The following is a 25,518-nucleotide window of genomic DNA, read 5'->3' as shown; positions in this document are numbered from 1 at the left end:
GTCACTTCCTGCCGCTTTGCACTGCTGGGATGTAGCATTTTCTTTTGTGCCATGAATGCAGTATGATTTTGTCTTAATTGAAAAGTCCTTTTTAAAATCAGATTCTCAAACGTATATTGTAATAGAGAAAATTGTTGACTATATTTGACTTTCAGTCTAGGAATCATGTCTTTAACAACGGCGCGATCATTCTTGTCAGAAGCTGGTTACGGGGAGCAAGAATTAGATGCCAATTCTGCTCTGATGGAGCTGGACAAAGGTAGTTACACACACCTGAGTAAAACGCGTGCAATGCTTTGAGCTTCGAGCTGTTAAAAATGTAAGAGGTCGTTCATGGGTGCTGCAGTTCTGTAATAAAAATACTTTGTTTTGGTGGATTCATGTAAACACCAGTCTAGGCCGTTTTGGTTCTTCCGTTCCACTGTGACTCTGCTGCTCACAGTATAGATTAGGCAGTTAAAGTAATTGTTGGATCAATGATTAATCATTTTACTGAGAGAGACGAATTTGTTAAGTCCTTATTATTCAGTGATTGCTGCGCTATATGGTGTAATCTAAATCGTAACATATACAGTATGTTATGTATATACAGATAGTAGACAGAATATGCACAACCCAGTGGAATGAATGCACGAATGTGCCATGCAATTCTGCAGAAGGGATGCAGTACCATTCTTCCACGAGAAAGCCAATCAACTCTCACCTGGTTAATGGAAGTGGAAAACACTATCTCAACCCACGGTTCAGAATATCCCATAAATGCTTGGTAGAGTTTGGATCAGGTAACAGAGAAGGCCATGTGATCTGGAAAACAGCAGTGTCACCTTCATCAAAACACTGGGTGACCACATGTGCGCTAAGGGCATTGACATCCTGGAAGACTCCCCTCCAGGCAGGGAAGAAATTCTGCAACACAGGAGGAAGGTGATCACTCAGTGCTATAAGTAGTGGTTACATTAACCTTACCTTCTAAGGGAAGGAGTTCACCTAAACTGTGCCAGGAAAATGTACCCCTTAAAATTACTGTACCCAGGGCTGTAGAGTTCTATAGGATGGTGCCAAAAATGGTGAAGAACGATTTATCTAAACAAATGACCTTTTTCTAGTACTTGATAGTCCATTTGCTGTGCTCTTTGCACCACTAGACTTACAGGCGTGTGTTACAAGAGGTAATGAGTGATTTGCGCTGTGCAACCCGTCTAAATGATCCTGCTGTGTGGATTTCTCAGCATTTCTCTTGATTAAACCGGCTGCATGTGCCCCAGGATGAAATTTGCAGTTCTGATTAATGCTTGGATATTACCATCCTGGAGTATGCTGACCCATTGTTAGGACTGACCGAAGATGTCTTTTCTATTGGGTTCCATGCTGAAATCAGCTTAGACACTATTACTCTTGATCACTTAAGCTTCTGCTAAACACCCCTTCAAAGTCACTGATGTCTCCCCTTGAAGTTATAATAAAGGCCAACCAGGCCTGTCCAGCATTTCTATACATGACTCTAAGAACTCTGGGTTGTTAATTACTTAATTAATGTAATGAATGAGTTCTGTTTTTCCTCCATTAGCTGTGTATTTCTGTATATGTCATTGAATCATATATACATACACTAAATCCTTTTTAGATCCTGTACCAATCCTTGTAAAGACTGTAAGATTGTTGTATCACCTGAATTCTTTCATCTTAAGTTATTTACTGTATGAAATCCTAAGTTGGAGTCTTCAGATGTGCAGCAGCACAGTTTTTTTACTAACCAGTATTGTAAAAATCGTTCCCCCCTGAAGGGCTGCGGTCCGGCAAGCTTGGAGAACAGTGTGAAGCTGTGGTGCTCTTTCCCAAGCTGTTCCAGAAATACCCGTTCCCTATCCTGATCAACTCCGCCTTTCTGAAACTGGCAGACATCTTCAGACTGGGGTATGTGTTGAAATGAACTCCCCTCCAAGCACAGCACTTCGTCTTTTACTGCTCTGCTTAACTGAGTTGCTTCTTAGGGTTTCTTGCTAAATTGCAAAAAAAAAACAATTTTTGCTTTTAGTGTGATTTTTCAGGCTGTTTTAGTTTTTGCATGCCTCAATGGAGAAGGTTTTATACAGTATGGCAGCATGAACTCACCATGTTCTGAAGCCATGCAAAACTTAACTGGTGATCAGTCACAGATGATTTGTTAAATTAAGTAGTATGAAGATTATTGGGAGCAAAACTCTTCAGTCCTGAAGGACAAGTGTTCCTTTAATTGGAAAAATTACTGGCCTAATTGAACAAAAAGTACAGGTGGTCCCAGACTTTAGAAATGAGTGATTTCGGAATACTCAGTGACTTCTGCATGGTAGTACAATGCTACTCTACAAAAGCTGAATTTGACATTACAAACAAAATCTTACATCATTTCTGAATGTCACCTTCGTTCCCTTGAATTCCCAAGAGAAGGGGTGGTCTCTTTTGTTTCCTGTAAAATTTTGAAAGTGCAGGCAACAACAGGGCTCATCTGGCAGTCACAGTTTATTATTTTATTACTTACATTCCAATGAGTCATTACATGTTTTTCAAAAATAAAAAAGTAACTTGTGTTTTTTTAGCTGAATGAGAAATGTTATCATATTCCTTTCTGACTTGTTTTAAAATTCTGTAATGTTAAAACCCAATTGAATGTGATACTAGGGTGTATGTCACAAACATCTACTTTTTAACCATCTTAAAATAAGATGGACCCTTAGTTTTTGTGTTTTTATGAACAGTAGGCATTATCTCCCGATTGTTCTGTCTTTCTGTCACAGAAACAATTTTCTACGGCTCTGTGTGCTGAAGGTGACTCAACAGAGTGAGAAGCACCTGGAGAAAATCTTAAATGTTGATGAGTTTGTCAAGAGGATTTTCTCCGTCATTCACAGCAATGATCCAGTGGCCAGAGCCATCACTCTCAGGTACCGAGAATTATAAACGATAATTAAGTAAGAATTATATAATTAAAGGGATCATCAAACATGGCCTTTTTCCAAAGAAAGATACCAGAGCAAGCCTGCGGATCAGTTACATGACACTCAGAGATCCCTTACTAAGGCATTTGTAACAAGAAATTGCTTAGAAAAGTATTGCAGATACTGAGTTCCTCATGGTGTGGCACAGGGGGTTAATTTCCACATGGAGTTTGTATGCTCTCCCCGTGTTTGCGTGGTTTTCCTCCGGGTGCTCTGGTTTTCTTCCACAGTCCAAAGACATACTGGTAGGTTCATTTGGCTTCTGGGAAAACTGGCCGTGGTGCGAGTGTGTGCATGTCTGTGTCTGTGTTTGCCCTGTGATGGAGTGAGATAGACTCCAGCTCCTCCCACAACCCTATACTAAATAAATGGATAGGGAAATGGCAGTAGTACACTCTGTGTGCTGAATGATATACTATAATAAGGGTTTCCCTTGTCAAGTGATGATCGTATCCCCGTTTATGCCACTTGTTTCTGTTTTGGTGATTTTTTTCAATGGTGACTCGAGTTTTTCTTTTCATTTTGAAGAATGCTGGGTAGTATGGCCTCCATTATCCCAGAGAGGAAGAATGCCCACCACAGCATCCGCCAGAGTCTGGACTCTCACGACAACGTGGAAGTGGAAGCAGCGCTTTTTTCTGCGGCCAGCTTCTCTGCCCAGTCCAAGTCAGTGTCACATTTTTGTCTAGAGTTAGGGTGTTGCTGGGGGGGGGGAAAGCATTTCCTTAAACAGATTGTCTCACACAGTGAATGCGTGGGGATTGTCACACTCCACATTTCGTATCTCTTGATTTTGGTAATCGCCTTGGTAATGAACCTTCCACCAAAAATAAGTTCTGGAAAAAAAACTTCTCAGGTCAAGCTAAATGTGAGGGCACAGAAAGAAGCAAATCATAAAGGTTAGTGTGGTGTGAAACTGATCTCGCCTGTGTGATTTCCTCACAAAGCCTCTCAAAAGCTGTTTAAAATGAAAGAGTTGGGAACTGGAAAAGATCAGTCGAAAAATGACTGATAATTTAAAAAACATTCCAAAAAGTGAAACTCTGTAAGTATGAAAGGTGGTTATTGTGAAATATTCCTATAAACATGTAGTTTTTAAAGGAGCCCGTTATATCACTTTGCTACTTACCTGGTTCTTGATTTTCTTAGGTGTTTTTACCCAGGTACTTTTCCGTGCTTTCTAAGTGTCTCAGTGAGACGTGTTCACTAAAAATAAAGCTCTTTAAAGAAACATTAGTCACTTAATGTCACTAATGTGACATAGTGTGCACTCAGATCCTAACACCTGCTCATGTGACTTTGTCATGCAGTCAGTACTGAAGGAACCATTGATAATAACCTTAGCCAGATCGAAGCCACATTCCCTTACAATGATGCGGACATCCTTGCTGGGCAAATGAACACAGGTTCTGTTTTGCAATAAACTAACAGTATGTGTTAGTTCTGAACGTGGTGCTTTCCTTAATTGAACTGGTGAAGCAACTTGACACTTCACCGCCTCATAGATTGTGTAGCATGACTGCTGATGCATTATGGCTGCTGCAAAACCTCAGGGATTGACCTGCACTTTAATGATGGATGAACTGGTCCCCTCCTATATACTGTATAAAGCATTTTTAAGTCCTTTGGGGTAGAGTACTATGTATGTTTACACAACTGTTATCATACCGTTATATACATACAGCTGTCACACAATAAATGGATGAACACAATAAGACTGATAATGGTTTAATAGTATTCACCACAAGAAAATGCATCTGTGTTATAAAATGCGTTGGTCTGATTTTGTATGTCTGTGTTTTATTTGCAGAGATTTTGCAGCAGGAATTTGCAACAAAATTGGTGAAATGATCCAAGGTAGGTTGTTCCGCTGAAGCCCATTTTATTCCTCCTTGAAAGGTGTTGTTCTGTCAGTCTTGTAATTTTCTTAATTTGTTATATATACAGTCACTGACCTTTAAATTAAATTTGTCCTCCCATTTAGTTCAGTTCAGTTCAGCCATCGCCCTATTGTATGCATTTTGTTTTCCACAGCCCAGTTGGAAATTGCCATTTGTAACAAAACATCAGTTGTCTGACAGCTCATCTGTTTTGTTTGGCCAACAGCGCAAATTGCCGACCCAAGGAGCAAGACAGTGGATTTGACATAGCACTCACTGGTTTCATTGCCAACGGCAGCATCTCTGTTACGTGAACGAACTAAACACACCTGTGTTGTTCGTCTGATTTTATGACACTGTTTTAGAACACCTGTTCTCAGCTTGCCAACAGATATAGCATTTCATTCTTAATGGCATTATAATATATCATATCATATGTGGATTATAGAAAGGATTTGATTACCGCATTGAGTTCTTTTCTAAGACAACTGTATGTTTGTTTCCATTTCTTTTTGGTAATACTAGGGATTGAATAAACTAGGCTTGGTTTCACCTGCCCTTTACTCAGGATTGCGCTCAGGCTCTGGTCAGGACCTGTTAATGCTGGTCGCAACACAGCATTTCGTGGAAGTAATCCGGCTCTGCTCATATCTTCTCTACACAAAGGGTTGTGGGAGTCTGGAACGACCTATGCAGCCACGTTGCCGAAGCCAGTACCATTGCTGAATGAGATTGTTGGATCAGATAGTTTCTAAAAACCAAATGGCATACAAGGGCTGGGTGGCTTTTGCTCAGTTGAAGCCGTTCTTGTGCTCTTGTATCCCCAGGTCTTGACACTCCCGTGGATCTGAAGCTGAAGCTCATCCCCATTCTGCAGCACATGCACCACGATGCCAGCCTGGCTTCCAGCAGCCGGCAGCTCCTCCAGCAGCTGGTCACCTCCTACCCCTCCACTCAGATGGTCATCGTGACTTTGCACACCTTCACCCAGCTCGCAGCCTCCTCCCTCATTGATATCCCGAAGCAGGTGGGGTTACCCAACCAAGCCCTGTTCCTTCGACTCTCACGCTCGTTCCTTCCTCTTCCCGTTCTCCCCTGCCCCTGCTCTTCTGTCTCACACGGGTTCGCTCTGTGGGACTGGAGCAGCGTTGTCAAGGTGACCAGGATAATTTTGTCCTCTGTCAGAAGGAGAGATGAGCTGCAAACCTCAGTAGTTTTTTTGGTTGATGTGCTCAGTTTTTGGTAGCTTTTACGAAGAAAATGTGAGTGTGAGTGTGTAGTGAGTGTGTCTTTTTACCCTGCGATAGGCTGGTGTCCCAAACAGGGTGCATCCATGCCTTGCACCCATTGCTTACTAGGATAGTCTCCCCCACAACCCTGTATTGAATAAAGCACTTGTAAAGAAAGTGTAAAGAAAATGGATGGATGTACTTATCATGCATTAAGCAACACATTCAAAAGTCTAATAAACTTTTGCAAATAGTCTGCAGTCTCAAGCATTTTGGAAGAAGGAGGCTTTTTTAATTCAGTAGATTGGAATAGTTGAGGTTTTTTTCCATAAAGCAGTTAAACAAAAAACCTTGGATGCTACATTTTTGCAACAGGCTGTGTTAACAAAGGAAATGTTCATCACTGGTCCTGATCATAGCTTATCCACCATCACTATAATGCAGTCCAGTGGACAGTATTACTATTAAACAGTTACTCTTCCTTGCATTCCAGAAAGCTTGTAGCCCGGGAGAGCTGTCTGGTCACATGCCCTCCTGGTTAAGGGTTGAGTTATGAGTTTCAGCTCCAGTAGGAACTTACTTATTTTTTCTGCATTTCAGCAGAGAGACATGCAGCGTTAGCAGTTTCCCCTCTGTCAATCGGATGAGTAACACCTTTTTAACGTCTCCCTTCACAGATTCAGCTTTTGCTGCAATATTTGAAGGAAGACCCTAGGAAAGCTGTTAAAAGGCTGTCTGTTCAAGACCTGAAATTCCTGGCAAAAAAGGCACCTCACCTGTGGATGAGAGAGAATATTCAAGTATGTCACCCTTCACAAAGTTATCTTTCAGCATTGTTATGCTCTTGTTAAAACATTTTAATAAAGCCAGTGTATAGTCATTGTGTATTACTGAATTTACTGTTCTTCCCATTTTTAATTTGCAGTTTTAAGTTGTCTTAAAGCTTTTGCCTACTTCTTTAGTTCTTCTCCAATTTTAAAGACATCTCTGACATTAAACATTTTCTCCATTGCAGCAATTTAAAACAACATATAAGGCCTCTCTCATTGATGGCCCACAGATTTATAGGTGCTCCTTAAGTATTAAGCTGCAACAAAGCAATTTAATTCCTGTTGCTTATTATACATTTTTTGTGGAATTTAAGAAGGGGTGATAAATTGGATTTGGAACAAAATCTCAGATGTTCTTTTAATGCGTAAGGTGACCTTTCAGTGTTTTTTTCTCTGGGCTACAGACATTATGCGAGTGTGCCCTGAACACTCCCTATGACAGTCTGAAGCTTGGCATGCTGTCTGTGCTGTCCACTCTGTCAGGGACCATCGCCATCAAACAGTACTTCAGCATTGCAGCAGGTAAAGTGAAATGTGACCCAGGAAAGTTTTATTTAATCTGTGAAACTTTTAATTTTTCTATCTGTGTGATTGCAGGGATGGAAGGATGCATTGTCTAATTGTATTCACAAGTTAAAGGCCATTATTGTCTGTTGTTGTAAACCTTCTAAGGGAGAACATTTAACGGTGCTATTTAATTGACCGGTGCAATACAGGAACAGCAATATATCAGCAGTTTTAACACAACAAAATAATTGATCTGAAGAAATTCCAAAAGCTGACCTCCTGTTTGTATGTTCCTTTTTCATTTCAAGTGAAATGAAAGGTAAATTTAAGATGAGATTTTCCTTTTTTTTTACTTGAGGGCAAATATCCAAAACAAAATGGGAAAAACACTTAGTGAAAACTTGGGAACTTGGTGCCACATTAATGTCACCAGACCTAGGAGAAATCTGGGAATCTGTCTGGCCTGACCTCTAGGATTTAATATTGGATTATCAATAAACTCCAGAAAAGACCAAATCCATTAACAAAACTGAAAAAGAAGTGAGGAACAAGACTTGACACCCTCCTACATAATAGAAAATGAAACAATTGCACATGTTTTATAACTTGCTTGGCTAATCATCCTGTTTTTTCCTCTCTCAGGAAGCAGCTCTGCTCCCCCACGACCCACTGATCTAGTGAGGTTAGCGCAAGAGTGCTGTTACCATAGCAACCTGGCGGTGGTAGCTCGTGGCGTCACCGTTTTGTCCAATATTGCAATAACCTGTCAGGAGAAAGGTAGGCTTAAATAGACACTCCAGAGCTTCACAAGCCTTTTCAAACAAAAAGGAAATAACCCTTTCCAAGTTTTCTAAGAACTTTCTTGTTAATTATTCCCTTTACTTTTCATTCATCTCTGATTTTGACTATTTCTGGTCTTTAATATACAAAAATTCCATGGAAATAGTTTCTCTACCAGGGTCCATAGGGTTAATGTAGTTTGTTTTTGATACGTTTTCGTCCATCATAAAGCCCAAGATAAAGCACAGGGAGAGAGGTACAAAGCAATGAATTGCACATTTCAGCCCTACAGAGCTCTTCAGTAAACCTTACAGAACAGTGCTGGATTTTAGGATATTTTTAGCCCTTGATCTGCTTAAAAACACAATTCTGAATTCCACGAAAATGACATTCCATTGTTTTGGGTAATGGGCAGAGGAGGAAACGTCTTGTTCTCCTGAGTTGTTCTGCAACCAGGAATAAAGCGGTGTGGAGTGATTATGAGGTGTCTCTCCCTTCAGCAAAGGATCAGGTTGTCATGTCTGTTCTACAGATCTCCTGCAGGTGGAGCAAGATGCTGTGCTTGGCCTTGAGTCTCTGCTGGTTCTTTGCAGTCAAGAAGATAGTGCCAGTGCTCAGGCCACTTTAAAGGTATTTTTTTTAATTTAAAACCTGCAACCTCTCTTTTTCTTCTTTTTATTATCGTATTTGTTCATTGGACTTCAACTAAAATGCTGCTGTTGGTGAGTTAGCTATTTAGTTTTCATCCTGTACCTTAAACAGCCAGAAAATGTTAACACAGTATTGTGCAAGTCTGTTAATTGGAGCGTCCAGGAAATGTGCTCATAGTTTACTTTGGCCAGGAGTATTTAAAAGGAAACTGTTAGGAGGTTAAACCCTTGTAAGTGAAAAACAAGCAGATTATTTTTGTTTTTTATTCTAGAAACAGTTAAACTTCCCCTATGAAATGCATGAGGCCCAAAACAGTTGCCTGGTTAGATGATTCTATAATACTGTGCCAAGTTCTCACCCCCTGCCAGTGATGTTCTATTATGTTGGATTACAAATCACGTACGCACAATTTAACCAAGTCCACCCCTTTACCGTCGCATAATGTATTACAATATAAAGCATGTTATGTTGAAAGACAAAGGTAACTTTCCCTTAGATGGTAATAAAAGTGCTAATATGTTGGCTTTAAGTTAATTTAAATAACATTGATCAACTAAAAGAAACAACAGTAATCACAACCTTACAGTAAACAGTTAAAATAAACAACATGAATCACTCGTCTGCCTCCAGCCTGCCACTGTCTCTTTCTCGTTCTACCTCTGTGGTTAGCATGCCCCACTATAATTAAACAAGCAGTAAAACAGGCTCAGAAAAGTCATCTCCAGCCTCTCATTCCCCATGCTGCCGACACAGAGCTTGGAGCGTTGGTTACAATAGAAAAACAGGTGCTGTAGCTTTACACTGTTGTAACAGAAAGAATAAGGTTCTTGGTCCTGAGATGAAGTAAAACAGATGAGTTTATTGCATGCAAGGAACAATAAAGCCGAAGTCTTGTTTCCCGCAAGAAACAACAAAACCGAAGTATTGTTCGATGTGCCGGTACAAACTTTTAGGTTATATAGTCCTTCCTTGCTGCTTCGGACGTCATTCGGTGTTATGGTAAGGGGGGGGGGTCATGGTATTTGGCCACTTAAGAGGCCTTGGCCAAATGGTCAGTTTAAGATTATGCCCCCAGGGGGTTCCTTGCTCGCATCTGGAATCCTTATCAGTTAACCCCCTTCCCTGCCATAATCCCTGTTGCTTAGAAGTCTAATTTTCAGGCAGAACTGACTTAAGTTAACCCTTTTTACATCTTGTCTCTTACTTCAACACGTTGTTGCTCGCCTGTCTTCCGCTGTGGTGCAGACAGCCCTCACCTGCATGGTGAAGCTGGTGAAGTGCCGCCCTCACCTGAGCCAGTCCGTGGTGGAGTTCCTGCTGTGTCAGCTCCACTCGGCGCAGGACGTTGCCCGCATCCTCATGTGCCACTCCCTAGCGGCCATTGCCATGCAGCTGCCAGTCCTTGGCGAGGGCATGCTGGGAGATCTGGTGGACCTCTATAAAGTCATTGGCCGCTCAGCCACTGACAAGCAGCAGGAGCTACTGGTGAGATGACATCTTTGTTGCTTCTTAGTATTCAGCCAGTGAAGCTTTTCTGAGAGGATTGTATTTAACCACTGATACTGCAAAGACATAGAAGTTTGCCTTTTAAATAACAGAGGCGTCCCTGGTTTTTTCTGAAATTATTTTTTCCTTACTCTCCATGTAATAAGCAGATATTCATAGTCCTAAGAACTCACAAAATTCTCATTATTATCATTATATACAGTAAATGTATTTTTTTGCACAACTTTTTAAAGAAAAAGTCATGAATGAGGTTGCCTGAAAAAATGTAGTGTTATGTATCATCATACAGTACACTGTTTCAGCTGTTTAATTAACTTACATATCATTTTTCTTTTAATTGTTCACATCCTGGTCGTGGGGCAGGGGCATTAGTCATTTTTATCAACCCAGCGCTAATTAGTGTGTTTCAGAGCTGCCCTCGTTCAGATTTATTACCTGAAGCTTTATATGTATATTACATTATCATTCCCACCTGTGCCTGTTCATCATAATTGTGTCTGATCATCTATTACATTTTAGTCAGAGTGAAAGGAGCACATTCTTAATTAGCAAGTTGCAGAAAGCCTGCATAAAGCTGAATATGCAGAAGTTGTGGGAAATAATGCTCTCTGGCTGGGGTGTTTTTAAGCTAGGTTGTTGTGACTGTCAAGATGTCAGATTGCAGTCATGTAGGCAGAGTATGTCCTCAGGGCTGCTGCTAGTCTAATGTCCACCTGCTACAGGTGCTTCCAAGGTCTGGAGTAAACTCTTGAGTAATTGCTATGCACTCGCAGCAGTGTGTGGTGATGTATGATGCTGTATTGGATTCTAACTACTCTGCCTTTAAGTAGAACTAATTCACAGCTGTTTAGAGGAGGCTGTGCTTTGTCAGTGGTTTTTAAAAGCCAGATTCACAGGACTCTCAATTCAACTAAGGCAGCCTAATGAGGTGATTGTGCCGCGCTGCTGAACTGGGGACCGCTCCAGCTAGAAATCTTTCACTGACAAAGAGGTCCTGTTCATCGATTGCTCAGCTTGGTTTCTTCCGATTGTGCCTCAGGCTGCGGCTTCACCTGAAGGGCTCTTTCTTTCAGGTCACCTTAGCGACGGTGATCTTTGTAGCCAGTCAGTCGGCTCTTTCTGCAGAGGTGAAGACTGTGATCAAACAGCAGCTGGAGGACGTGGCCAATGGCTGGACAGTGTACAGGATCGCCAGACAGGCCTCCAGAATGGTACGTCCTGCGTGCAGCAGCAATTCTCTCCACTGCTGACGCTTTCGCGGTGGGATTGTACCACGCAGCAGAAATCAGAATTAACAGATGGTGTTCAGTTTGATTGCTGGCTTGCTGGTACAGTTTTCATTAGAGGTTTGTCAGATTGCTTGCCAACAAAATTCACCGAGGTTTTCCTTTTTTAAAAAAAACAACAACCTGTCACTAGAAAATGCAGACTTTTAGAGCAGTCGCTTAAAGTCATAACTCTTAAAATCATAATTCCTTGTTAACGTCAAGGGTGAACCAAACGTCTTACATTTTCCTCTGAGATATGAACTGTCATAAACTGAAACACTAAAGCAAGACTTACTTGTACTCGTAGTAAAATAGTAGATTTTTAATTAAAATGATCAGTTTAAGTCTGTTTATATAATTAATGTATGGTTCTTTATTCAAGGTGTCTTTTTTAGGTATCATGCAATACTTATCTTCAGCATAACTTTTATCTGAATTTAGGAGAGCAATTGAAATGCTGTGCTGAAATGCTTCAGAAATGTAACCACCGTTTAAGGGAAAAGATCAGATAAACAAGAGTTAGGTTTGTTCTGTAAGGTTGTGTTTGATATTAGTAATTATTTCAAAGGCACACATTTTGTCATATGGTACGTTTAGGCGAGGTATCCCCTCATGACTGCAAGCAGTGTGTCATAGACAGCAAAGATTCAGTCCATAAAGCAAGTACCAGATGGGGGATCTTATTAGGATCTGCTAGATGGTGACATAAAGTATGTTTCTACTATGGTACTGAACCCACAATGAAGGAAAAGGTTTGGGTTGACTTCTACCCTGGTAGCATGAGCAATGAATTCTATCAATGATGGTGTTGCTTTGAGTGGAGCATGGATTGTGCAGCGAGTTTACAATGCAGAGCAAATAGCTGACTTCTATTTTTAATGACACTATTAATCACACTATTGTACCAGTCCAAAAATAGGGTTGTACCTGGATACAGATTTCAGATAGTTCTTTATTGCATTACCTGCATATGCATGATCTCCCATTGCTAAATCATGAACAGAAGGGGGATTGGTCAGGAAAGTCCACTCGTAGCCTGTATCAAGGTAGCTGTCAGATGTGGTCATCATGCTGCTCAGTCATATTGATCCATGTTTCCATTGAAGGGATCCTCATGTTGCCTTCCCAGGAACATTGTCTTACACGAGGACTGCAGTCCCTATTTCTCAGACTGTTTATTAAAACTCAGTTATAAAATTGCTGCTGCTGGAGTTTAGTAATGATGAAGGGGTGGACCTTGAGCACCCCTGTGTCTTAGCCTTGCATAATTAATAAGTCGAGACTCAAACGTTTCAGTAAATTCTCCCTATTAGCTCTCCCACACTAACCTTCCAGGAGTAACTTCAGGTTTAAGTTCCTGACCCACAAAGATGTTTTAATCTTGTGTGGACTAAAAAAAAAAAAAGAAAAAAAAAGATATGGTTTGGAAGTGTTTTGTTTTGTTATTTCTCCACTTCGTTTGTTGCAGTGGAGCATAACAAACGCTGGCTTAATCACAACAGCTTTCCACAGCACAGTGGTAATTCCGCTTGAAGAAATCATTTCTGTTGTAGTGTAATTTTTAAATTTAATTTCTACAGTTTAATGTGCCCTTACCAGCTGGTACTGTAATGGATTATTTATATAAAAGGCAACATAGTTATAACTCTTTATAACTCCTATATTTCTTTTTCAATGCTTTTTTCTCAGTGCAGTGGGTTTGTGTCTCACACATTGCATATTGAATGCTGGCGGTACTCCTGTACACTTATATTAAAATGTCCCTTGATTTCTATTTAAAGTGAATTAGAGTGGTGCAACCCGTTAGAGGCGATACTGTGTCAAGAATGTTTCCTGCCGCAGAAGGTGTGCTCTCTGGTTTTGTGGACTGCGATGCTGTCGCGTGTCTCCTCAGGGCTGCCACGAGATCTCCAGCGAGCTGTACCAGAGCCTGCGCACGCGGGTGGCCTCTGAGCACTTCTACTTCTGGCTGAACAGCCTGAGGGAGTTCTCGCAGGCCGAGCAATGCCTGAGCCAGCTGGAAGGAGGAGATTACAGCGGGGCCATGGCTGCCATTGCGGAGACCCTGAAGTCCTACCAGAAAGGAATCGCGTCGCTTACGGTCAGTGTCCAAAAGCTGCTAGCTCTCTACTAGTAGGGTCTCGACATTCGCGAGTGGTCGATGCAGAGAACCATTGCAAAAAGCCCCATTCACTTATAACAAAGTCCACCCCTAGACCATCGCATAATGTACTGCAGTAGATAGTGTGTATGGTTAAAACCCTCCCCATATATGATAATTACAGTACTTATGCATTGGCTTTAAGTTAATTTAAATATCATTGATCAACTAAAACAACAGTAGCCACAAACGTATAGTAATCAGTTAAATAACATGAATCCCTCATCTGTGTGCAGCAGATGCCTGCACTTTCCCTGCCTCCTGATTAACACGCCCCACTGCAATGAATTGGGCAATAAAACTAACAGCCTGTAAAGTCTTCTCCAGCCTGTCATTTCCCACACTGCTGACACAGAACCGGAGTATTTGTTGCAATGCAAGAACAAGATCGCATTGAGATATGGATGCTGGGTAGGTGGGTGCTAGGGTAGGCAGCAGGAAGAGGGTGGCTCACTAGCTAGAGTCGTCTCGTGATTGTAGTCTGTTGTGCCACTACTTTGAAAGCTGCAGTTAGCAACCAAAAGAGCAGTGCTCGGTTACATCCTGCACTGCTCTTCTTTTATTCAAGACCCTGTTGGCCAGACCGAATCGTGAATGTTAAATTTGCAGATGTCGAGACCCTGCTATAATAATAAAACATAAGACCACCATATCTCCTGAATCCTACTTCTTAAAGCATTTTAAAAGTTGTACAATAAATATTATTTGCAAAATACACACCCAATATTAAAAGTACTGTTTATTATCTTTATCCATCAAAGCAGCATTAAAAAGAGTATTTCGTATGACTCATGGTGGTGCAGTGGTTAGCATTGCTCCTTGCAGTGCTGGGCCCATGCTTTCAGTTCCACACCTGGGGGGCTATCTGTGTGGAGTTTGTATGTACTCCCTGTATTTGTGTGATGCTCCTGTTTTCTCCCACAGTCCAAAGAAGGTAAATTGTTTTCTGGGGAAAATTGACTCTTGTGTGTGTGTCTGTGTCTGTGTATGCCCTGTAAATGGACTGGCATCCCCTACAGGGTGTACCCTGCTTTGCACCTGTTGCTTGCTGGGAAAAGCACTGGCTACCCTCTAGTTGCACACATTGATTTTAGTGATGATTTATCTAGTAATTGTAAAAGTGTAGTGCTCAGTACTGTCAAATTATTCTCTTGGTTGAAATGTCTGCAAAGACAGTGGATTTGCTGTTTTTTTATGCAGTCATCTCTGAGTTTTCATTTTACCTGAGTAACCAATTGGTAGTTTGAAGGCAAATATATCATAATTTGGCTCCACATTGTATATTGTTAAATAGTCAAGTCAACCGGCTGCTTAATCAAGTTAAAGAAACACAGAAACGTTACCTGAGGCTTTGAACCGAAAGGCTTGAAAATTCAGAACAGCAGTGATGCCCAAACGCAGCCAAGATACAGCAGGCTTGCGCTGTGTTTTCAACACCTTTCCACATGCATCAGGGATCTTCTCACGCTCACTCAGACAACCCTTCAGGCAAAATGAGTTTAACTGTGCCATGTAAATCGAACCTGTGCGATACTTCCTTGAGTAATATTTTCATCCAATTATTTTCTGTCATGCTGTTTGTCCTTTATTTGCATAGAAGACACCAATATCTAGCGTGGCGTACACATAGTTTAATTTGTGGGTATATTCTAAGTACAAAGAATCATAATGTGGGAACAATACAGTAAAACTAATAGATAAAATAATACTGAAGCTATGACATAGTGGAAGGGCTCTACCAGTGCTGTGCAAGTAGACTAAAACAGAAGGAAACTAGAAGATGTGGAAGGAGAAATTTAAACACCCTGTTGATATGTGTTCCATGTATACAGTAGGTGGCATTGGTAAATAACATGGCCTGAGAATTAAAAACCACAGTGTGATGACAGTGTAGGAGGTGTTGAAGGATGAAATTGAGTGTTGATGACGTTCCTTCATCAGCTTGTCCATCCATCCACCTTCCAATCGCTTTATCCAATACAGGGTCACAGGGGAGCCGGAGCCTGTCCTGGCAAGCAACAGGCACAAGAAAGGGTAGACCTGTGGAACACCAGTCAATCACAGGGCACACACAGATACACACTTACACCAGGACCAGCTTTCACCGGATGTCTTTGGACCATGCGAGGAACATACAAACTCCATGCAGACGGCACCCCAGGAATTGAACACAGGGACCCAGTGCCAGGAGGCAGCAATGCTAGTCACTTCACCACTATGCTGGCCCCCAAAAGCTCATAAAGTGTCTGAACTCGTTCTGGGTGAAAGGCTGAATCCTGATTCCCAGAAGGGCAGCGGTGATTCTGGGTTTAAATCCTGAGGTCAATGCTGCTGTGAACTTGAGCAAAGTACTTAACTCAGTTGCTGCAGAAAAATACCCTTCCGTATAAATACTGTAGGTCTCCAGATTGCCACTGTGAGGAAGAATTCGCACTAATTTGACTCATCTAGTGAAATAAATAAATAATGGCTGATAACTCTCGGCAAGGTACACTTGTTTTAGCCCCCACCTAGAAGTGTTGGGAAAAGTAGGCCTTTGTGGTGTTTACGTTGTTTCTCTCCTCCTCCCAGGCTGCCAGCACCCCGCTGAACCCCCTGAGTTTTCAGTGTGAGTTTGTGAAGCTGCGCATTGACACTCTGCAGGCCCTCTCCCAGCTCATCTGCACCTGCAACAGCCTGAAGACCAGCCCCCCGCCGGCCATTGCCACCACCATCGCCCTCACCTCCGGCAACGAGCTGCAGCGCTGTGGCCGCATCTCCACGCAGGTACTGCGGATCGAGGAGAGGTGCTCCTCTGGCCAGAGCTCATGGGTTCTTCCTCCTGGGGAAGGCTGGATTTTCATTGTAAATTCAGGAAGGTGAACCGGTGAATGGAAGTCGTGAGGCAAAAAAAAGAGACCATAATTACAGATGCACCGTGTTCTGAAAATCACATTTTTGCGCAGTTTGCTTTTACTGGCCTTCATGTGATCTTTAGAAGGTTTCCTTAACAATTTTGGCCATATTTGCATTGACGACACAACTGCTAAGTGGATATTTTTACTGAATATTGATCTTTTATGTGTGCTGCTGCTTCCTTCTTCATTCCCACGAAAGAAAGGTACTATAATGCCCATTAGCTGTGGAATTTTATAATGTAATTTAGGGCCTTGTAAATGTGCTTGATGCCTTGTATTCACACAAATTATCTTTTTACAATAAGGTCCTAATAGCATTGTCAGATATATACTCTAAACAGTTTTTCAATATGAGTTTTTAAGATATCTGTAATCATTCTGGGTTACAGTGGCATACACCCATCCACTGCTGAAAATGCAGACCTGCGTTCTTATTCAAAAGTGATGTGCGCAGACTTGAACAACAGCCTGTGAGCAAGCTGCTTCAAATTCACAGCAGTTAAGGGCCTTGTTAATGTTCTTGACAACCAGCAGTGCAGTGTTTTCCAAATTACTCGACAGGAAACACCTTCCGGTCTCTTACTTGGTGAGATAGCAGTGTGATTAAGGTTCTCCATCATTTGTGTTTAATTTTGTTTGTGCTGTGCTTCTAGATGAAAGTGTCCATGGATGAATTCAGAGCCCTGGCCACTCGTTATGCAGATCTGTACCAGTCTTCATTTGATGCTGATTCAGCCACTCTCAGGAATGTGGAGTTGTATCCTTCTTAAACTATAGTACACATAACATATGTCTGAACTGGAGCAATCAGATACAATATGTGGAATTTAGAAGCCTGAATGACTGGTTGATATAGGTAAAACTTGTTTTTTTTAAATCTTTCGGAAACATACGTCTAATTTTTTGTGAAATAATGCACACATAAGTGAAGTTAATTTTTACTTTTCTTAATGATAATATTAATACTGTGATAGACTGTGAATTATTTTTTTTCAGGATGGAAACATATTTGAATAGTTTGCCCTTAATCTTTGTCTTAGACAGCAACAGAGCTGCCTGTTGATTTCTCATGTAATTGAGGCTCTTATCCTGGATCCACATACAGGAAGGTGAGGCTTTTAAGCCAAGTATTTTAGATATTGTATTATAATACACATATTTTGAGGAGGATATTGTAATACACATTTTTGTTTGCAAGTTGTTTATATATAACATTCCTTTCACTGGCTCAGATCTTGTGTCTTGACACTCTCGGAAACTGAGGACCAGCACACAGAAACATGCAGTTTATTCAGCTTTTATTCAGTAGGATATTTATTTTTGATCACAGGTGAACTAATTTGGATAAATTAGTAACAGTAGCAAACTAAACAGACAACAATAAGAGGGACAGCCATAATAACAAAGAAATAGAGAAGAACTTGTGTTGCTCTCCAGTTTTCAGGACTATGGAGTCTTAAGCGCAGTGCAGGCGGAGAGTGAATACGAGAGGAAGATGATGTCAGTTTTCAATCGTGTCCTGGAGGAAGTAGAATCACTTGGCAGGAAGTACCCCCCTGTCTCTTACTTGGTGAGAAAAAAGTGTGATTGCAAAGTACAGGCCTCATCAAAAGTAGCATAAGATTTAGTTTCATATACAAAGACTACCATGTTATAATGTGTAGATCATAATCCTAAATCTTGGAGTTTGTCTTTAATGTTTTGGCCTTACTCTAAGAGTTGCATAATATGTGAATCTCTTTCTTGGTCACACATTTTACTGTTTTACTATTTTATTTCTAAATATGCTTCAGATCACTTTGTCAAGATATCTCATGAATGTTTGTCTACAACTACAATACATGTAGCCTAACAAACAAGCCTGCTTATTTTACACATTCCTGTTTCTCCATATCCTGTATATCCTGTTCCTGGTTTTCTTTGGAAGCCAGTTTTGCCAGTGTTTGTGAACAGTGTTTCTGTACAAATGCTGATATTGCTGATAAGTGTGAAGAATTTATCTGTGGAACAAAATTGAGAACAAACTATGAATAAGATTTGAGAAGTCTGGCTCTCAGGAATGGTCAGGTTATCATTCATTAAAGTACTGTTGGAAATTTTATTTTTGAATATTATTATATAATATTTTATTATTATATTTGAAATTTTACTAAGGATATGGTGTTCTAACTTTGATTATGTTCAAAAATATATTATATGTATTGAGTTTGAATATGGTCAGTGGACTCGATATTTTCAAGCAGTTGTTTTGTATCTGACCCTCAGTGTTGTAAATGTGTAATGATTCTTTGATCTTCTAAGCATTAAAAGGGCCCTGTAGACAATACAGTTTTGACCGGACTATTACAGAGCTGAATAGATAATGATGTGTAGGTCAATGAGCTGTAGATTATGAGTGTATCTTATACGCTATAGGAGAGTGAGAATGCACCCTGCGCTTTCACATTCTTGTATTCTTTCATTCACTCTGTGGTCTCCCTCTCATTTAGCACACAGGTTGTCTCTGTGATGCAGTTATTGCCCTGCTGAAAGTACCGCTTTCTTTTCAAAGGTACTTCTTCCAAAAATTGCAATCCACTAGCATCAAGGTAAGTAAAGTGCACTCTTTATCTGTTTATCTGGTATTGCTGCTGCAGTCATTTCCAGTAGGAACTCAGTTTTTATTCTTGTTTGAATGAAGAAGCACAGGAAGGACTAGAAACTTTGATGTTCCCTGCACTTCCCAGTCACTTTTACATGTTAACAATAGCGGTTCTGAAAAGGTGTGAAGAAAGAAACAAAATTCAGTGCTTTGGTTTCACAGAGTGCACTACAGTTACAGGTCCTTCATCTTCAAGATCGAGAGCAGAGAGGACACCACATCATATGATTTGTTTAGGGCAAACAAAACTAAAAGTTTTGGCAGAGGACTGAGTCACAGGGTGGTTTAGAAAGCTGAGTCATGCACTGCACTCTGAACATGAGCCTTTCCAGTCCACCCGGCACTTAACCTATGTGACATTTATTTCATGTGCATGTTGTTCTTTGCGAGTTTACTTTTTCATGAAAAGTCTGGAATGCCCACACAAAATATTAGAAACATAAGACAGTTGGCTTTGTGCATCTTACATGCAGACATTTGTTTTTAAATATAGTTAAATGTAATACAAAGCTTCTTTGTCATTACAATTCACGTCAAGAGTTTGCAGAAGCTCGAAGGGATGAAATTTCTACACATTGGCAGTCTTTTCTGTACCACAGTGTACTGTGAATGAGACTGTTAACTTTTCTTGTCTTATCATTATGTTTGCTGATTAAAAGGTAAAGCACTTTAACGTGTGACATGTTGATGTTACCAGCTTGCCCTCTCCCCCTCACCCCGGAGCCTGAGTGAGCCAATCACAGTGCAGAACAGCCAGCAGCTGACACTGAAGGTTGAGGGAGTGGTCCAGCACGGCTCCAGCCCTGGTCTCTTCCGCAAGATCCAGTCAGTGTGTCTGAATGTCAGCTCTACCCTACAGAGCAAAACAGGGCAGGACTACAAGGTAATTCATAGCACCATCGTGTCTCTACTCACACTAGATGCAAGAAGCTTTGTAATTACCTTGAGAGCCGGTAGTGGTTCAGCGTTCACACTCGCACAGTTTAGCACCATGAGTTGGAAGTCCGTGATAACTTTATCTAAGAATGTATGGCCATGCTTTTTTTCCAATTGAGATTCTGTAAAAAAAAAAAGCTTACAGGCTCAGTTTTTATTTCCCCCCCTTTTTGCTGTGGCCAGTAATGTTTGCATCAGTACATTAAACTTAGAATCGACAGAGAATGTTTGTATTCTTTGTTGTGCTTTCTGTTGTTTCAGCAGATGTTCCACTTGGCTTAGCCTGCAGTGTTTCAGAGTGACTTATTCTTAGGATTGGGTGGATACTCTCACAAAAAAAAAAAACTATTCTTTGCAAAGGCTGTGAAGCAGTACCTGCAGTAAAAAACAAATCAATTGCAAAGACTGTGTAGTTGTATGAAGTTCTGCGTTTTGTATTTGTCGTTGTAACAACTACAAATACAACACACACTACCCTATGCGTTTGGGAGATTTTAGAGAGTTGAAACAATTCCTGCTGAAGCCATGAGTGGGAAACTCATGACAACTGCTATGAGAACTATGACTTTTTTATTTTGATTTGAAAAAAAAGGCATGTTGGCTCATTTTTGTTCATTTTGCTGTGGAAGGTGGTGATGGTTTCGAAAGTGCCGATGTGTGCCGGAACTTTCTGCAATTGAGAAAATGCCCTTTTAAAGCCTTTTCAAGTACAGGCCTGCAGTTCTGTCCATCAGGGAGAGAAGCTGACAGGGCAGTGGGCAGAGAGCAGTGCACTCTGGCATTGAAAGATCAGGAACATTAAAATACTGAGGCAAAGGACGATTATTTTGTTTAGAGTTAATCAAGAATGCATTCTTGAAAGAGAATTACTTTTCAGAATTTGTCTCCAGTTAAATAATCATTTTTAGCAGTTTGGTCTGTAAAGATTGTACATATGATAAATCCACAGCACTTTCCCTGTTTTATACATAGAAAAAAACCTGTTCTATGTTCTTTATTTTTTGTATGCTCTTTTTGGGAAGTCTACACAGCCACCTATATCAGCATAGGGTCTCAGGTTGCCATTCGGTCTATATTAATACATGTAAATGCATTATTAGTAAATTGTAATATTGATCTTGTTAATGTAATATCTGATCCCTTCAATTACTGTATTACTTCTTGAGCAGTGGTGTTGATTCCGCCTGTCTGCGGTTGATTCTTCCAAAATCCGTCTCATTGAAGAGAGCAACTCCTGTTGAGACCCATTCCAAATTGAGCTTTAATTTGGAATGGGTCTCAACAGGATTTTCTCTCTTCAGTGATTGATTATTAAATAACAAGGCACTGATTCTTGATAAGTTTATTGACCAGAAAGTGAATTCAGTGTTTGTACTATAGGTGAATAGGATTACAGAATAGCTATGTTTAAATTTCTCACAACTTTGATCAGGGTGGTGCTTTAGTAGTCATTAATCACTTAGATGCTGGTCTGAATATTGTCAGTGTTCAGAATGTGGCATCTTTTGAATGCCTGTTTTTTTGAATACAAAAGGATATTTGGCCTCAGCTGGTAGTTCTAGATTTTACATTCACCCTAAACCAAACCTACTAGAGTTGTACCTGAGTTTTCAGAGATACTCAATCTGCAGCATTTAAAAAAAATGTATAACTACCCTGCAGTATTTTGCTTCATGATTTTTGTCAACATACATATGAACTGGCTACTGCAAATTTCTTATTTTACATTGCTCTGGTTTTACTCAACATGTGAAACATAACTTTAGTAATTAGTTCATGATTGTGGTTTAGGCCGTTTCCAACCAACAAGCATTTGAACTGGGCATTTCTGACTATAATGTTGTCTTACTGGACCTAGCAGCTCCTTTATGTATGGCTAATAGTGTCGTGTTAATAATGGGGTTCAGTAATCACTCCAATTGAATGCAGTTCAGGTGGGTAGCTGCGTCAGCACGCGTAGGCTGCAAAGGAACAAGTAATAGGTTTATTTCATGCTGAAAAGAGAAGAAAGAAAACACAATGTTTCAGCCATGGAGCTTTCTTCAGGTGTGAGAAACACACAGGGCAGTAAGCAAAGGTAATGTAGCAGGAGAACAAAAGCTGGGAGAGAGGAGGCGGGGGCAGGGGACAGACAGAGTGGCCAATCAGGTAGTGTGAAGTCAGGATGGGGGAGGGGAGGAGTGAATTGAAACCTACAATGAATAGAGAGAATTTAGAAGAAAATGAGTCTGTCATTGAGAGAGGGGGAAAGGTGTGATCCTAGCTGCAGGATAATTTTAGTTTCTGTAGTCTTTCTGATGTGGGAGTTAGGAAAACCATCTTTGAGAACACAGCCGGCGAGATTAGTGTGATCATGGCCGTCAGAGGTGAAATGAGAAACAATAGGCTTGGAGAAATCTTTAATCTTCACAGCCCTGACATGTTCTTTGAAGCGGTCTCTGAATCTCCTTCCTGTTTCTCCAATGTAGATGGCTGTGCATTTACTGCAAGAGATACAGTAAATAAGGTTGCTGGAGGTACACGATGTCATCTAAGTGATCCGGAATTGTCCTGGGGGCCCTTGAATGAGTGTGGTGTTAGATATGTACTTGCAGGTGATACAGCGAGCTCCAATTTAATAATAATGTTTCTTTATTAGCCCTATACAATTTCTTGCATTAGGAATTCATCTTTTCGCATACCCCAGCTTTTCTCCATGGAGACACAGACACACAGACCGGGAGAGAAGCTTGGGGTCAGAGCGCAGGGACAGCCATTGTACGGCGCCCCTGGAGCAGTTAGGGTTAAGGGCCTTGCTCAGGGGCCCAACGGAGTAGGATAGCTCTGCCGGCCGCAGGATTTGAACCGGCAACCTTCCAGTCACAGGCGCAGATCCTTAGCCACAGAGCCACCACTCCGCCCAATTTAATGCTGAGCAGAGATTTTATTAACTTTGTACAACAAATAACCAAAAACAGGTGAGTTCCCAGCAGTGGAGAGGGAGTGTACCGTTACTTAAGAGGTCTGGAGGGAAACAAGAAATGGTGTAGCTCCACCTGCTGTATAAGAGCAAGGTATGGCTCAGTGGCTACTCCACCAGGCAGTTGCTTGTTCTCAGGGGAATGTTCAGGTGACAGCCAGGCTAGAAATATTGACTCTTCCACCCAGGTCTCTGTTCAGGAAAAAAGCAACAGTTACTATAGCATACAAACCATGACCTTCTGTAGACTGAATCTGGTGAATTCATGTTGTTTTGTGCAGGAGACCACAAAACCTCGCAGTTTGCATGGCTCATTCTGTTTTGCTTGAGGGCTCTGTAGCTCTTTACAGTGACTTCCTAACACGAGTTACTGAGAGCCTAGCTCATACAAACAAGTGTCTCCTTTCTTTTGTGGAGGAAGAGGGGGCTGACAGTTCATCCACAGGCTTATAAACATCAGAAGGCTTATAGAGAAGCCTTCAAGGCAGCTATATCTTTCTTTCATTGCAGTTGTTCTGAGAGAAAGCCAGTCTTTTTTCTGTCACCACGAAAGTGATCAAATGAGTCGATCATTTCTAATTCTCCTCCCTCTGCTGACTGAACAGTGTAACACATTAATGCAAATGTTAAACAAATAAGTTTGTAATATTAATAACCAGGTACAGACATAATCTCCTCCCTTCATGTCACCTATGTCCACTTAAGCTTTTGAGTTTTGCTTTCTTTCTGCTGTAGCTGGTACTTATGTGACTGGATTGCTATTTAAAATTAGAGTTGTAACTGTGCTTCAGACCTTATTCCTATATGCTAATACTCATCTATATTCCATTTGTTACTAACCCTATTGTTGGGTTCCTGAAATCTGGTCTGTTATCATCCTATTGCCAGTTTGCATTCTTTCATAAGTCTAGAATGGGCTGTGGTAGTTGAATTAGATTCTCATTATGCATCCAATTAGTTCTTTTAATCTTTTCAGTTAGTTTGAGTTTTGACAGAGACACTGAGCATCTGTTTACTCTTGTAGTTTCTTGGTTTTGCATCGCAGACAAGGCTTTTGTTTGCTTTTTTGATGTGCTTTTACGGTAGTGAAAAATGGGTTATTCTCAAACGCATTGGCGTGAACGTTGTTTTACCGGACATTTCTGGAATTTAAGGAGGTAGTGTAACACTCCCATTCTGTCCCTCCACGCCCTCTGCAGATTCCCCTGGATAACATGACCAATGAGATGGAGCAGAGGGTCGAGCCCCATAACGATTACTTCAGCACGCAGTTCTTGCTGAACTTCGCCGTCCTGGGCAACCACACGGTCACGGTGGAGGCATCGGTGGTGGACTGTAACGGCATAGTGTGGAAGACAGGTCCGAAAACCACTCTGGCCATCAAGTCCCTGGAGGACCCCTATTCCCAACAGATCCGGCATCAGCTGCAGCAGCAGCAGCAACAGCAGCAGCAGCAGTCCATCACTCAGCCCCCGCCTCAGAGGAGCGTGTACACCCGCTTCCAGTGAAGCCTATGGGCGTAGCTACCAACGTGAGGGACAGGGCTGGAGCAAAGTCTCGCTTCACGACCCCCCAGCAGCATGTCTTTCACAGAACGCTCCCGCAGACCATGTTTTCTCTGCTTTACCTCCTGACCTTTTCTCAAATTATCTCCTGAAAAATGAATTCCTGTTCAGTAAAGCTTCTGTTTCATCCGACGATAACGACCTCCGTAGTGCTTTCCGTTTTTCACACTGTGACGAAGGACGGGCAAAGCTTGTTGAAGTGCCAGAGTATGCTGTCGTGTATAAGAATGAATAAATGGTGTCTTTTTAATAAAATGGTTCTGGCCAACGCAGGTGGTGTTGTAGTTTATTTACCCCACCCTCAGTTTGCTGCTGAACAATGTTTGGTAAGTTGAGCAGAATTGTCTATTTATTTTTCTACCTTTATTGTAATGGGAAATCCACACTTAAGGGGTTTAAAGCTTCAGAATTGTTTTTGTTCTTTTATTTCAGCTTCATGGTACACACAGTGGTGTTTTCCATTCTAGACAATGAAATTAATGTGATGTACAGCTAGCTAGATGATAAGGTTATACAATTTGTGAAAAAATTGATTTGGGGGCAATAAGATGTATTTTAACATAGGATTGTGTCTGGTTGTTCGTGTTACAGAAAAATCTGATATTTGTTCCTTTTTCTTTTTAAAAACCCAGTAAGTCTTTTCAGTTTAAACTGTTTCAGTTGTTACATGACGATAATTAGGGACAATGAAAATGTTCTAACAGGAGGTGCAGGAGTTTAATTCTCTGTCACT

At 41.0% G+C, this 25,518-nt stretch overlaps 1 protein-coding gene across 1 annotated transcript; it reads left to right on the top strand.

The window, feature by feature from the left end:
• Window positions 1-10: 10 nt before the first annotated feature.
• Window positions 11-25,053, top strand: ints7 (integrator complex subunit 7). The gene is made up of 20 exons (XM_088625484.1): window positions 11-259; window positions 1,785-1,914; window positions 2,775-2,921; window positions 3,504-3,641; window positions 4,786-4,832; window positions 5,683-5,882; window positions 6,762-6,884; window positions 7,319-7,436; window positions 8,064-8,198; window positions 8,734-8,831; window positions 10,098-10,337; window positions 11,432-11,569; window positions 13,521-13,727; window positions 16,359-16,553; window positions 17,338-17,441; window positions 17,725-17,793; window positions 18,122-18,254; window positions 19,174-19,272; window positions 20,023-20,208; window positions 24,420-25,053. Exons 1-20 carry the CDS (start codon window positions 166-168, stop codon window positions 24,726-24,728), a joined length of 2,910 nt encoding a protein of 969 aa, XP_088481610.1. The 5' UTR covers window positions 11-165; the 3' UTR covers window positions 24,729-25,053.
• Window positions 25,054-25,518: the final 465 nt, after the last annotated feature.

The sequence above is a fragment of the Lepisosteus platostomus genome, chromosome 3 (assembly GCF_059453375.1).
Source record: "Lepisosteus platostomus isolate fLepPlt1 chromosome 3, fLepPlt1.hap1, whole genome shotgun sequence".
NCBI lineage: Eukaryota > Metazoa > Chordata > Actinopteri > Semionotiformes > Lepisosteidae > Lepisosteus > Lepisosteus platostomus.
The sequence above is the reverse complement of the archived record's forward strand: the minus strand, read 5'-3'. Positions and strand labels throughout refer to the sequence as shown.